This window comes from Orbicella franksi, chromosome 6, assembly GCF_964199315.1.
Source record: "Orbicella franksi chromosome 6, jaOrbFran1.1, whole genome shotgun sequence".
NCBI classification, from domain to species: Eukaryota; Metazoa; Cnidaria; class Anthozoa; order Scleractinia; family Merulinidae; genus Orbicella; species Orbicella franksi.
The window spans coordinates 12,510,685-12,526,655 of NC_138150.1; the positions used below are offsets into that span (position 1 = coordinate 12,510,685).

General features: G+C 40.0%; 1 protein-coding gene across 1 annotated transcript in view; it reads left to right on the forward strand.

The window, feature by feature from the left end:
* Positions 1 to 5,362: 5,362 nt before the first annotated feature.
* Positions 5,363 to 15,971, forward strand: part of LOC145490455 (protein N-terminal asparagine amidohydrolase-like) — a 46,796-nt gene continuing 36,187 nt past the window's right edge. The window contains exons 1-4 of the mRNA XM_081469571.1: positions 5,363 to 5,756; positions 11,652 to 11,763; positions 14,621 to 14,694; positions 14,801 to 14,854. Of these exons, the coding sequence (XP_081325697.1) occupies positions 5,363 to 5,756; positions 11,652 to 11,763; positions 14,621 to 14,694; positions 14,801 to 14,854 (634 nt within the window). The remainder of the gene's footprint in view (positions 5,757 to 11,651; positions 11,764 to 14,620; positions 14,695 to 14,800; positions 14,855 to 15,971) is intronic.

Here is a 15,971-nt window from a genome sequence, read left to right on the forward strand (position 1 = left end):
GTCAATGGGGGTACCACAGTTTCTCCAAGCAGTTTAATTAACCTCGGGGCGATGTCATCTGGGCCGGTTGCCTTGTTCGTTTTTAAATTCGATATTTTATTTTTAACAGCACTTTCTTGTATTCTGATGACATCTAAGATTGGTATGCCTGTCGGGTCGATGTCTGTGTTTGCTTCAGTTTGAAGTACCGGTAACTGCGCTTCTAGTGTCGCGCCAATCGAAGAAAAGTAAGCATTCATCATGTTTGCTTTTTCCACGTCGCAAACAGCTAGACTTCCGTCGTCCCGTTTCAGGGGCCCAATTGGTGTATGGCATTTGGACAGATTTGTTGCGTCTTTCACGAGTCTCCAGTAAGCGCTGGAAGTTTTGACCTCGTTGACTTTGTTTTTGAAATACTCCGCTTTCGCACTCCTTACCTCAGCTGTCATGGTATTTCGGAGGTATTTATATTCCCACCAGTTTTGATTATCGTTCGTGTTAACCGCATCCTTGTAGAGCTTAAATCTCCTGTTCATTTTCCTCCTGATATCGTTATTGATTCATGGAAGTGAGTGACTTCTCACCTTGACCTGTTTCATCGGCGCGTGATCGTTTGCAATTTGTAGAAATAATTTGTTCCACATCCATAGCGTGTCGTCCGGATCATCAAAAATCATAGCTACATGAAAAGGAGCACTTTCGATATCGCGTTTGAAGTCCTTCTCGTTCAGTTTGTTGTAGTTACGGGACTGTACAAACTTCGGCGGTGGACGTTTACAAACAAGCCTAACAACAGCGTAGATGAGGTTATGGTCTGAAATGCCCAAGGGACAAGAGCCGGCATTTTTAACCAGGTCCTGACGCGTGGTGACAATGAGATCTATAAGCGTGTTTGAATTTGGAGTCACGCGGGTATCCGTAGTGATCACATTCTGCATATCAAATAACTCAAAAATTTGGTGTAATTTTATGGAAATTAGCGGTGCCACGTGCACAGTTTCGTTTGGAGTAAGAAAAAACTTCATGTTGCAGTTGAAGTCACCCAGTAGGAAAATATTGTTCGTTTTTAGCCAAGCCCTTTCGAGAACAGCGCTAACATTTTCGAAGAAGTTTACTTGGTCCGGTGGGCAGTAAGCAATTGAGAATAAAGCATTGTTCATGGGAAATTTAACTTCAATCCAAATAGCTTCGATATCTTTGTGACTTAGATCTCTTCGATGGATTACTTGTAAGTCTTCCCTGTAATAAAGTACGCAGGCATCCGCCACCTTTTCGTCCAATTCTGTCTCTGCGGATGAATTTAAGACCGTCTATATTAAGCTCAGAATTTCTGTCTTTGTTGTGGAGATGACTCTCGGTAATTCCAATAATGTCAAATTTACAAAGTTCCTGCAGAACTTTCAGCTCATCAAGTTTATTTCTCAGGCTGCTGATGTTTAGGTGGGCGATTCTCAAAGATTTTGGAGAATAATCTAAGCTGGTGAAAAGGTCTCCTAGGTGGCATTCCAAAGGTTCAGCGTCGATGGAGCTTTCATACGGAACACTGATGATTTTCTTCGTCGTGCCCGATGTTTGACAAGAATGAGGTGCTCGACAAGGAGGAGAATGGGAGAATGGATTTAAAAGTACACAGCCTGCAAATCCAGTCTAGTGTGTTTCCTTGGATGTTGATGAACTCCTTTGGCTTTACGTCTCTGCACTTCATATGATAATAACTTTAACAGGTCGCACATTCGAGCAACCGATGGTTGATCGCTATCGTTCTGAGACATCCCTGACGGCGCGTTCTCGTGGAAGGTCCGGGATTTGGACAGATATCTCCTCTGATGACCAGGCGACTTAGATTAAACGTTGAGTCGGTGTTCGGGTAGCGACTAGCCCTGAATCCGAAGTATCCGTTGACCCCAACTCGAAGATAAGCAACATGGCCACGACACGTGGACGAAGTCAAGCCTGTTTTAATCCGTTCATTGAATGAGACAGTCACTCCGGCTTTGCTAAATAGGAGCTGATCATCAGAGTATCGATATTTCGACCCCTTAATAGAGATGCGAGCTACAAATAGGCCAAGTAGAGCGAAAGCAAGCGGAGCCAGAAATTTCGTGTCCGCCATCTTAACAGCATGCAAACGGGAGATCACTGGAGATAAATATTTGTGCATGACTTTTATCTCTTTCATGACCTTTTATTTGCTAATTTGTGTAAAATAGGTGCCAGACAGGGGCATTTGATATGCTGCTTATAAGGTGAAAATGCGAAAAATAGAATTGTCATATATACATGCAGTTCTGGGGATAAGAATGCAGGCAAATGTTAGATAATGAATGTTGGTGATGAGAGGCATTATTGAATTGTTATAAGTCATTGTTAAAGAATGATTGAATTTGCCCAAAAGAGGAAAAACAAAATAGTTCTTAGTGGGCCATTTTCAAGATATTAAAATTCTAACATGGCTAAGATGCTTAGGAGAATAAAAGAAAAGAAAATATTTATTCATCCCTCAGCCTTGATATGATTTCTTTTGTTGTATTCCCCCAAGCCTTGGAGTCAAGTTAGAATTATTTTTAATATATCAAAAATGGCCTATCAGTAGATGTGGGTGTTGCCAGTGTAACGGTTAACAAAATTAAGTGTAAAACTATCAGCAGTGTATGGCGTATGAAAGGTAATCGGTAAACAGGCATTATTGGACAATAAAAAACAGTTTTTAATAAACTGATGAAGCAAGGTTTTTGGTAAACAACACAACAAGAATGGTACAGATTATAGCAACAATTCTGGGGTTGATTTAGAGTACCTGTATTATGGCACCAGTAAAGGCAAACCTTTGCGCCGGCACTACAGGGTTGAGTGAGTGAGTTAAGGCAAGCACCCTAGACAGGTACCTCATTGTGATAACAAGTACACTTTTTAGCTAAAATAGTGATAACAGTTACACCAGTGAGCAAGAGTAACAAGAGCCTTGAGGCTTTGAGTTAAAAAGCAGCACTCTACTACTCTACTTGCTAAATCCCTCAACAGGTCAGTTGTTTTGCTGTAGTCAACCAATTTGATTACTTCTCTCAATTCTCAAATTGCAGCATTTCAGGAATTTGCCTCATTGATTCTGTAACCCCAAAGAACCACTCAGCCACACCCCCTGGATCTGCCCCTGCAATTAAATTGCAGAACAACTTTGTCAGGTCTATTTAAAAGAAGTTGTTATATCCTTACATTAGTAAGACATATTGAACGCATTGTTTAAAAATTCAAATTAGTTTTTGGTTTTCTACAGAGAGTATACTGCAATGGAGTGGTCAGACAAAAAATAATGAAACCCAACATAATACACATGTAACTAGGTATTACTGTATATACCGTGATGTTAACTAAAGTGTTTTTTTTTTTCTCAAAGCAGGTAGGTTCCGTGTTTGTAGAAATCTTTTTCTTATTGCTGTGTTGTGTGAGAACGTTTTCTTCAGTTCATTGTTTTTTGACAGAGTTGAGTTAGTTTCAGACATCACCAAAACTGTGTTACTGACAACTGACATTGGTACAAAGTTGAATGGTACTGTTGAAACATAGTGTAAATGTTCATCTTTGTGACCTAAATCAATAGTTTGCGAGTGTTTGCTAGAGACCCTAAGATGCATATTTGTACTGCTGATTGACTCTGAAGTATACTCCATTGTTACTTACTTTCGAAAACTCAGACGATGGCAATAGTGACTGCTGCGCAAGCGCAGAAGTTACAAAAAGCAATCTATGCGATAATGAGCGATAATAATCCTACTTTTAAATTTTTCTTGTGACACAAATTATTCGCAATCTTTAAATTCGGTGGCCACTAATCCGCATCCCTTCTCTAAAAGCACCTAATACTCCATAATCCTTGGACCCTAACAGAGCTATCTCAGTCCAGTAAATCATGGTAAGAGTTGTTTTGTTGTTGCCGATGCTGGATTCTCTGACAAGTCTGCTGGCTTGTTTTCTTGGCATCGCCGCTCAAAAATGGCTTTCGATGGTTAAGGCAAACATTTTTGCCCTCCTGAAAGAACAACGTAAATGAGCGTTTTCCATTTACCAAAAAATTCCGGAAATCCCGGTTGGGATGTAAATGGAACACGACTTTTTGATTCGTTCCACTTGAAATTTTCCAGAATAAACGGAATTCCTGAAAAGGTAGTCCCGTTTTCCCGGTGGAAACTTCCCAATGGAAAATTTGTGTTCCATTTACAGATTTCTCGTCTTTATCACCAGTTTCATGCCTTTCGCGGTCTTTTGAGCGGCCAGGCTTCCCTCGACTCCCTGGTGTTTCAACAAAAATGGCGGCTGATCAGGGTCAACTTTCAGGGCTACTACGAGTGCTCTGCCTGCCACGTTCTAGCGCTAGATCTAGAAAATTTATTGCCGTTGTGGCACTCTTCCTGTAGCTTGGAGGACTCTACACAGACCTTCCATTGTGCCTCGTCATTCGAAAATGACTTTTAAACTCATCGAGTGAATATCCTGGCAACGCGTGTTCAAAATAGTCTTCAGTTCGTTGCAAATTCCGTCTCATGAACGTCGAGGTCGCTGAAAAGATATCTACTACATCATCTTCTGAATTAATCAAACTTTCTTCCTCTATAGAGACTTCTGACATTTCACACAAAAACAACATCTGATGGGCCTCATTGGCCTCCATTTTGAATATTCTGTTCTATTCTTTATAGTATTTCTTGTTTTTTGGGTTTTTTTTTGCTATTGTAGTTTAATGACCGTACACTTTAAGTAATGATCCACATAAGAACTGTAGCATTTTCTATTGTTCTGCGTCAATGCGCTTTCCCCACATTGAAACGGTTGTGTTTTCATACGGAGAATGTATCAACCGATGAAAAGCATGTTTATGAAATAAAATGTATTTAAACTCTATTTTGAAAGGTAGCTTCCTTTGTGTTAAAACTTTCAGCCAATCAAAACAGTCTTAGACGGAGACAATAAAAGCTGCCAATTTTGCAATGTTTCCCACATAGGATTACTATAGTATTTAGACTCAGAAGAGGTTTAGTTGAAAGGAAGATCGTTGATCAATTACGCATAAATATATACACAGCTACCTCAAGTTTTGCTAGAGTTTTTTGATTGAGCCAATCAGAAGTATGATACAGCAATAGCATAGGCTGCCTTTCAAAAGAACTTTGAACAGAAATTGTCTTCAATGACTTCCCTACTTAACCTGTGGTACCCTAGGAACTTAACTCTACATGGCCGTATTGTCATCCTAAAAGCACTAGCCCTTTCCAAACTTATTTATAACACCGCTGTCCTCCCTGTTACATCTAATTTCATTCAAAATGTTAATAAAGTTATATCCCAATTCGTATGGCGCAAGAAAACCCCAAAGATAAAGCAAACCACAATGATTGGACCGAGAGCAAAAGGAGGTCTTGGAATGCCTGATTTTGATGCAATAAACAACGCTCTCAAAGCGACCTGGATCCGAAGACTTGATAACGGTTACCCTTCCGCGAGCTGGACGCATATCCCTGTGACCATGTTAGAAAAATGTGGTGGCAAATTTCTCCTTAAGTGCAATTTTGATCTCAAAAATCTCAATGTAAAAATTCCTCTCAAATTTTACGAGAAAGCCTTGTTGGCTTGGCAGTCAATCAATTTGTTTACTCCGTCCTCAGAAGAGGAAATACTTGATGAAATTCTTTGGAACAATAGATTCATCAGGATTGGTAACTACTCAGTGTACTACAAAGAATGGCATGAAGCGGGTGTAGAAAAAATTAGAGATATCTTCAACGGTGACACATTTACATCTTACCGAGATTTCTGCTCTCACTTTGCCCTTAAAACTAACTTTCTAACCTATTACGGTTTATGCCAAGCAATTCCATCTAACTGGATTAAAATTTTGAAAGGCAAATTACAGCCGCATTCGAAGGAACCTACAAACATGGATAGAATTTCCCTTGAGAAGCTCTCTTGCAAACTTGCTACTAACTACCTTGTTGAAAAGAAGTTCGTTTCTGCCACCGCCGAAAAAAGACTGAAAAGAGCTAATTTGAACGACCAGCAAATTTATCAAACGTACATGATGCCTTTCAAGGCCACTAAAGATATTCAACTCTCGATGTTTCAGTTCAAGATTGTACACTATATTTTACCCACCAATGCTGCATTACACAAATTCGGTATTAAAGAGCACGACCGCTGTCATTTATGTGCTGAAAAGCAAACAATTACACATCTCTTCGTAACTTGCCCCAACGTCCAGCTGTTTTGGACAGAGTTTACTGATTGGTGGTACAGAAAAAACAATACTGTAATCACGCTCTCTGAAGCACAAATACTTTACGGCATCACAGACACCGTGCCTCTGTGTCTCGGTTTAAACCTCTGTACAATAATTGCAAAATATTATATTTACACCGCTTCAAAAAATGAGGAAGATTATTTCTTAGACGCTTTCTTGGCTATCCTTAAAAACAAAATAGAAATAGAAACTAGCAGAGCAAAGGTGCAAGTTAAACTGTAAATATAGCTAAATATACTGTAAATTGTCGCTTTTTTGTCATTTTTTTTTTTTTTTTTTTACAGTTTTCACTAGTTCTAGTAACCGTAGTAAAAGTTTGTAGTAATTGTCCGCGATTAAAAAGTAGTGTAACGTAAGCGGTTTAAATAATACTGTTGTTCCGTCTAGCATTGTAATTAGAGCAAGTTGTAATTAGCGTAAGTAGCTGTATTGTTGTAGTTTTATACGTAGTTTTTTGTAATTAATAATGTAAGTATGCGTGCTGTAAAAAATAGATAATTAATAATAATAATAAAAAAAAAAAAAAGAAAAAAAAAATACATGTACTAGGTAAATTATGAACTTCAAAATGGGTCTTTAGTAATTTGATTGACAGTACAATAAATGTAGTTTGATTACTGAAAAAAAAAAAAAAAAAAAAAAAAAAAAATAGCAAAGTTGCGCAAAAGTTAGCACCTTTTTGCATTCCTTGCTGCGTGGTACTATTCTTCTTATATGGACCGTTACTTAAAGGGTTTGAAATTGACTGTACACCGTTTTTCAACCATTGTGATTTTTTCATGGCCGCGCTACACTTCATATCCCTCCTGTTTCTTGTGTTTGCTTTGGTTTCATAATTCTACGTACAGTTTACGCCTTAAATGACTTGTAAATGACCGTACACAGTTTTTAAACAATGTTCTCTGTTTCTAGCTCGAAAGGGTCCATCCTTTTGTCAGGCTTGTAATTTTAAGACCGTCCACAGTTCATCTGTGGTCACTTGAAAGCAAACGTGACCTTTCAACTTCTCTATTTGTTGGCCCCCTTTTCGAACATGTATTTCACTTTGTTGCGGCAGGGCTCAAAGTCACCGTCTTTTCTGTTAAGGATTTCCTTGAGGCCGTTATTGGAGTGGAATAACGACTTCAGCCCTTCTTTCTTTAAACACACAGAATATTTTCCAAAGAAGATTTCAACGAAGTTTTCATCTGGCTTATTCCATTTCGCTTTTGGTTGGTAGTTTGAGACAGCAGACACAAATTCCACTTTAGTTATGCTGTTAAACCATGCTTCTGTTCTGCTCGACGATGGTTCAGGTTCCTTTGATGGTAATACCATGTTCTGATATTACCAGGCAGGCCACTTTGTCATAGGCTCTCTCGACCATGTTAGAATCATCTGCAAATTCGCTTAAATCCCGGCATGTGTTCAGCCATGATTTTTCTGACAATGTCGAACGTGATTTGGGCCCGAAAAATTATTTGGCTGGAAAACAGCATTTCGATGACTTCTACTTGGCTACTGGAGAGTCCTTCGTCATGAATAATTGGCTCTGATTCTTCCTCATGGTGCTCATGGTCCTCCTTGTCAAGCTTTACTGAATTTGCCGACGTGGTGTCTGATTTTGTAGTTACTGACGTATCCAAGTCAAGGGACTTTTTCAGTAGTTGGTGACCTCAGGCACACTTCTTTTTGATATGGCCTATATTGTAATAGCGATCTGTCGTTTCCTGTTCGTAAATGGCCCACTTTTCGACGACGTACATATAATAAGTTGCGGATGCATTGTTGCATGGGGATTTAAAATCCGACCTTGTTGACTTTCTGACCTGTATTTCTCTCTTCCTGGCAACAGTAAATTGGGTTGGTTACTTGAAATACCCTCTGAAAAAGAGGGCTATTTTGATGGCGTGACAGTGAAAGCCAGCAATAAGAGTCTGGTAATTTTCATTTTGTAATGAAAATATCAACCTTACCACTTTAAAGAAATGGCTCAGGTGGCCACCGAGGGTTATATGAGACTGGAAGAACATTCTTAGTTGTTTTATCAAATTTTGCGTAGTCGATCACATACTAAATATTTAACTTTTGACGTACTTTCTGGGGTAATTACCGAGAGAACCTGCTGAAAGTTTAAAGGCGAAAAAATATATAAAACGACTAAAAAAATATCTTAAAAGTACGTAATGCTATTGTTGGAACATCAATCTACACATATAAAATGGAAACCAATAATTACCGTTAAAACTAATAAATCCTACAGCATTTTGCTCCATCAACAATTATTGTGCCATAAAAAGGGCGGGAAATCAACCACCTGGCGGGACATCAACCACACGGCGTGATATCAACCACACATCAAGGCGGGAAATCAACCAACGGCGGGGCATCGGCCATAAACGGGGCGGGACATCAACCGCAAGGCGGGACATCAACCAAACGGCTGGAAAACAGCCAAAATTGCACTGGGGTATCAAGAAGCAGATGACTCTCTCTCTCTCTCTCTCTCTCTCTCTCTCTCTCTCTCTCTCTCTCTCTCTCTCTCTCTCTCTCTCTCTCTCTCTCTCTCTCTCTCTCTCTCTCTCTCTCTCTCTCTCTCTCTCTCTCTCTCTCTCGTAGCTCGGCAGGTGGCAATGATTCCCGGTTATATAACAATCTTACCAAGTTGTCTAGCTTGTTATAGCGGGTTCAATGAATGGAAACAGAAGCCGCACATTTCACTAGAGAATGTTGGTATGTAAACAAACACCTAGAAAGAATGTTCAGCTAATTAAATGGCTTACTGAATAACAGTTTATTTATTTTTCATGAATGTAACTGATTCTGCTGTCCTGGTCCCCTTTAAGGCCTGTCCAAACGGGAAAAATGTTTGGCGACAACATTTTACCGTTTGGCCACCTCGTTTGGTGCTGTTTGATCATGTCTGATCGTAACATGGTTTGAACCCAGGAGTATCAGTAGTTCGTATAGTGTGATCGTCCGGGTGAGTGTAGTTCTGAATAGAACTGTTGTTGGTGACTGACGTTTCGACAACCTGAGCAGAAGTCATCTTCAGAGTCAAGTGAATAGTGTTTGTCAGTCGATGATGTTATAAGTCTGGTCCGTTGAACGTGATTGGTAAGTATAGCCATGATGGCACTGACTGACCAACGTGAAAGACAGAGATGAACCTAACAACAGACAGGGAGCAGTTTACAAGATCAAATGCTCCGACTGCCAGGCTTCCTACATTGGTGAGACTGGCAGAAACCTTAACCCGAGACTGACTGAACACAAACGAGCCACGAGAAATGGTGCTGCCAACAACCACATTGCTGTACATCATCAACTGACAAACCACAACATTGACTGAGACTCTGCTCAGTGCTTAACCTACAGTACAAACTATTTTCAACGACTGACTCTGGAAAGCTGGTACACTAACCTAGAACAAACGCCTCTTAACAGATGTCAACAACTACCGGTGCCTTACAAACGACTTATCCATGACGGAAACGAAACCGACAAACGGACTTCTAACAGTCCGACTTAACAATACACGGACCAAAAACCGACCTATTTGACTAACAATAGACGGATCGAAACCCACCAATGACTGATGACAAACTTTACACGAGTCTTTCAGCCAATACCATCATGGCTATACTGACCAATCACGTTCAACGGACCAGACTTATAACATCATCGACTGACAAACACTATTCACTTGACTCTGAAGATGACTTCCGCTCAGGTTGTCGAAACGTCAGTCACCAACAACAGTTCTTTTCAGAACTACACTCACCCGGACGATCACACTATACTAACTAATGTTTGATCGTGTTTGATAAAATTTGAAGGCCATCAAACATTCGATCAAACAACTTAAAACATTTCTTTTGTGCTCGTGTTTGATGGGCGATGTTTTGTTCGTTTGGACAGCCGTATCAAACAGGTTTGGCGCGCGCATGCGTACCACACTTGCTCAGTGGCTTGTATCCATTGTTTGATCTGTGTTTGATCAAAAATGTTTTAACCGTTTGGCCACTCACTTCAACATCAGCATGTTTGGTCACCAAACAATGTTTGATGATGTTTGGTTGCCAAACATTTCCCATTTGGACAGGCAGAGATGCAGAGCCTGAATTATGAAATTGTGCAAACCAAATCGAATTTCCCTTTGGGCAAACGAGAAGATTTTCATGAACGCAAATCGAATGGGAGCTTTAAAATTTCTCACAGGCCAGAGTTAACGCGTTTAAGCTTGTTCTTTTGTTTACGTTTTGAATTCATGCTGAGTTAACGTCAAAACATGAAATTTTGAAGGCCTACTGTTTTTGCGAGTCTACGGAAACTGGCGCCGTCACGCAAAGTTTTGAACAACAAATCGGCCATCATAGTCTATACAGGGGACCTCTTCACTGGCATGGACTTTGACACTACATCTGTCTGTGCACAACCTCGGTTGTTCATGAAAAATGTTGATTTTAGTAATAGACAGAGGTTGAAAGTCAGCTAGTTAAATCACTGAAGGTATACAAATGAAAGTGAGGGTGCCGAACGAACTCATGATCTTTGATTACTACTAGTTTTAAATTTATTTTATAATGTTTGCTTACACTTTACAATATTTATGCTGTTACATTACACTAATACAATACAATAAAAGCTACGTACAGTACTTACAACAGATCGTTTTCACTGTCACGCAATGAAAAATAAATCGAAAACCATATCAAATTCATTTGCTGATAAGGATTAGAAATTCAAACAATCTCTGAAAGAGTAGACAAAAAAAGGCAAAAGAAGAAAACTTGAAAGTTACCACGTCCCGCGTCCCGCCATGAAAATAACCAATTTTCCTCCTCCCATCAACCCCTTGTTACCCCGCATCCTGCCTTTAAATTTCCTTCCATCCCGCATTCAAGAGCGGAAAACAGCTCATCCCTCATCCCGCCCACCCTATGTTTAAACCCTCCCAGTTATGAACGAGAATACTGCTGAGTTTTGAAACTTGTTTTTGTTGCAAGTAAACGTGAAATAGATAAAAATAAACAGGTGTCCTTTCCAAAACCATTCATGAATTATTCTCTGAATAAAAAAACTGCACGCGCGCACGTTACATTTTCAAGCTCATCTACCCGAGTTTGTGCGATTGCTGACGATCTGGTTTCCCTCTTTGCATTTTCGTAGAGCCTGTGAAGACGATTTAGATTAAAGGCTTGAACGACTAGCAGATTTATACTATGACAGTTGAATTATTCGCTCTCGATTTATAGCTGACTCGGGCTTCGGCTTCGTAAACTATCACGCGATAGAGCTCGAGCCTGGAGCTCGAGCTCATAACCTAATAGTCAAATGGTCACACTGCAATACATTAACCTGATCAATTTTGTTTATTGTACCTTAATTTGTTTAATTACAGGATCAGGTGTGACTAGTTTAGGACACTTTGATGGAGATAATACAGACAAAGGATTACAAATGATGGTTGCATCTGTAAACCACCTTTCCAAGTCAGCGTGCAAAAGTGGGAGGTAGCTCATTGGACTTAACAGCTAGTTAATTTTCAAAAGTATTCTATTTCACAACACTCCCATTCATACTCAGTTGAAATAAGATATGGGAATAGTGATTGACCAGCAGACTAAGCCATGGTGGAATGGCTTGGCTTAAGGGATGTCGAGTAGTGGAACGACCCACGCGATGAGGGTGGGAGGGTGGGTCGTTCCCTTATCCTTGCTCCGCTGGAAAACCGGGTGGAAAACCGAGCGTGAATGGAGTGAACAAGTCGTCTTGGTATTTATTACAGAGCTGTTACGTAACTAGTGCGAAGAATGCTCACCTGGTCGAAAAAACTGCATTGTTGTTATGTATTCAACTTTGCATATCATTATGAGTGTTGTAAATAGTTTTTGGAACACCCCACTCTTATTCTCCCATTCTCCCAAAACTCCGAAAACCAAGTGGCGTACGCTGCCACATGCCAGACTCCCGCCTTTTCAAAACTGTTTAACCGTTCTACTGAGATTATGTGCTGTTATCTCATTAGCGACTTTCACGGGGTTTCCGTGGTAATCAACCCATGCTACTAGTCAAGGTGTCCCTGCCCAACTTGCAGAGAGATTTGATCTCGCAGTCAAATACGTTACTCTTCTTCGAGACCCATAGTATTTTATTAAGTAATATAAAGGCAAACAAAAGTCGTCATCTAAATTCCCAATAAAACTACTAATACTGAAGTAAAAAGGAAAAAGTAAACCCCGCCAATTAAGTCGACAGTGAAATAAACGCTTAGACTTGGCGTATTGCCAAGAGGGGTTGATCAAGAAAACCCTTGTTCATCGTCGTTACGACAGTGTGACTCAGCCAACAACAGAGGCGAAGCATATATATTCTACATTTGTTTGTTCTACCACCCCAATTCAACTGTTAGCATTACTCCAAATTACCTTCCGTAATTGAAGGCTAAGTACAGGTCCAAACAGCTTCCTTAACTCTTAACTTATATATCTCTTCTTCGAGACCCATAGTATTTTATTAGGCAATATAAAGGCAAACAAAAGTCTTCATCTAAATTCCCAATAAAGCTTCTAACACTGAAGTAAAAAACGAAAAGTAACCCCCGCCAAGTTGACCGTGAAATAAACGCTTAGACTCGGCGTATTGCCAAGAGGGGTTGATCAAGAAAACCCTTGTTCACCGTCGTTACGACAATGTGACTCAGCCAACAACAGAGGCGAAGCATATGTATTCTACATTTGTTTGTTCTAGCACCCCAATTCAACTGTTAGCATTACTCTAAATTACTCTCCGTAGTTAAAGGCTATGTACAGGTCCAAACAGGTTCCATAACACTTAATTTATATAATGCAAAAAGTCACAGTAATCAAGATCTCACTTCAACTGACACTGAGACTTCAATTGACACACTTTTCGCAGTTTTTTTCACCAATCATCAAACAATCAGAAGGCTGTGGAAGTGCGGTTTTGGTTCGGATACGGATACACTTGATGACTAACTTTACTGATCCTCTGGTAACAGATTCCTCCGAGTTCTTTTGTGTCTACAGTTCCTTCTCTCTTTTCTTGAGGAAACAACACTTATTCTTACCTAAGCAATAGATTGTATTAGATATCTTAAAATTCAGGTTGGCAGCAAGGCGTAGAGGACACAAACAAAGGAAATTGAATGACCATGTTTATTCATTTCTTTTGTTTGTGTTCTCTAGGCCTCAATATCAAGCTGAATTTTAATATATCGAAAATGGTCTTTTCTCAATTCATACAGCATGACAAGGAAAACCGTTTCGATATAGTGATTACAATCACCATGGTTATACCTTCCAACTCAAATACGTTTTGCGATTGGAGGAGAACGTGTCACGTGTCGTGGGTCAAAACTCACTAACTCCGTAGGGCAAACTAAACTCACCACCTCCCTAGGGAAACAACAACTTGAACTTTCGACTCGCAGGTGAACAGGTCGTGCTCCTTGAAACCGCGGCAAATTTGTGAGCCAGCCGGCGTCAAGCAAACTATTTCTTCACATTATTTTCTATTTTTGAGTTGGGAGGTATAACAGAACACTTAATGACTGGTCGCGCGGGAAACAGTGAGTTTTTTCCCCTTGACCTCTATGTTCTCCTCGTCTTCGCCTCGTGGAACATTGAGGGTCTCAGGGAAACAAAACTCACTGTTTCCCTTGGGGCCAGTCATTAAGTGTTCATAGTAACCAATTCAAGCGACTGACTTTGTAAAAATTGTGGAGGTTTAGTCTCTGATGACTGTTTTGAAAGAAACTTTGGCAACTTTTGCAAGCTATCGTCGATATTTTTAAGACTTTTACTTTTGTGGGAAAGTGTAATGGTTATGATTAATTGGTAACAGGACATTGTGTCGTTCAATTGTGTCTGTCATCATACTCGTGATTAACAAATCACCCGTATGATTACCGACCGAACTGGCCTCCACTCAGTCCTATTACCATTATTTATAATATAACTGAGAAAATTACTTAATTACTTAATTTTTAATCTGCACTGCACGTGCAAATTAACTTGCGTGCTTTCGTGTGCTATCCAGTCATATAATAAATGAGTAATCGTATTAAGGCTCGAGCAATTAAGGATTTACACTACTTGTGATATTTGAAAATTCTTTCAAATTGCACTCGCCAAAAGGCTCGTACAATTTTGAGAAAATTTTCAAATATCACTTTGTAGTGTAAATATTTAATTGCACTCGCATTCATACTCAAAGTATATACATATATACATACTCAAAGTATGAAAATAATGGAGAAAATTTCATACATCATTTCATTCATCTGTTCCATTCACGAGTTTGTTCGAATGCATTTTGATGACGCCTTCTCTTATTAAATTTACTCAGGTTTGAGCTTCACTTGTTTGGAGGATTTATTGATGATAATCAAACTTCTCAGAGATTGACAACATGCATCTTAGGTATGTAGCATTTGAACATGAAGGTTGGTAATTAAACTTCAATTTCTTGGCCAGATTTATTTACGTTGCTTTTGCAATTTATTTCTTACAATGTATTGTTTTTCAGGAGCAATACAGAATCAGAATGAGCCTATCCATTTATGTTCAGCCTGTGTCACAGGTAAATCAGAACATGTAAGCCATCTAAACCAAGGTGGTTCGATAGTCTGAAAACAGTCATGTTTGTGATGTTCGCTTACAATGAACTGCTCTTCAGTCTGTTAACCCTTTCCCAACTACCTATGCCTTCGTCAGGAATAAAGGGTAATTTGTAACACGTGAAGTTAGTTAACGTTCGCTGAGTGAGTGAGTGAGTGAGTGAGTGAGTGCGTGAGTGCGTGCGTGCGTGCGTGCGTGCGTGAGTGCGTGCGTGCGTGCGTGAGTGAGTGAGTGAGTGAGTGAGTGTGTAAGAGAAAGAGAGAGAGAGAGAAAGAGAGTGCATGCATGCATGCATGCATGAATGAATGAATAAATCAATGAATCAATGAATGATAATAATCTTTATTGAGAATGCCAACTTCACTAAGGACCACTAAAGCCCCGGCCAAACGATCGCAACATTTCAACACAGCATATCCCAACATTGTTGGCCCAGCATTTGCAAGCTCCGACCAAACAATCGCAACATTTCAACATAGCATATCCCAACATTGTTGGCCCAGCATTTGCAAGCTCCAACCAAACGATTTCAGCATTTCAACACAACATATCCCAACATTTTTGGCCCAGCATTTGCAAGCTCCAGCCAAACGATCGCAGCATTTCAACACAGCATATCCCAACATTGTTGGCCCAACATTTGCAAGCTCTGGCCAAACGACTGCAACATTTCAACACAGCATATCTCAACATTGTTGGCCCAGCATTTGCAAGCTCCGGCCAAACGATCGCAACATTTCAACACAACATATTGCAACATTGTTGGACCCAACAGGTTGCGCACATTTTGCCACCCTGTTATGACATGTAGTGACACGTTGGGTATTGAAAATCGAACTAGTGCGCATGCCCGGGTGCAACATTGTTGCACGAACTTGGCCAAACAAGTAGAACATCATGCAACATCCACAAATGCTGCGTGAAAAATTTGATCGTTTTCAAATTTGAGCCAACAACACCCAACACATCGCAACATGTCGCAACACGTCGGAACAGGGTGGCCAAATGCCCGCAACATGCTGCGCCCAACAATGTTGTGATATGTTGCGTTGAAATGTTGCGTTGAAATGTTGCGATCG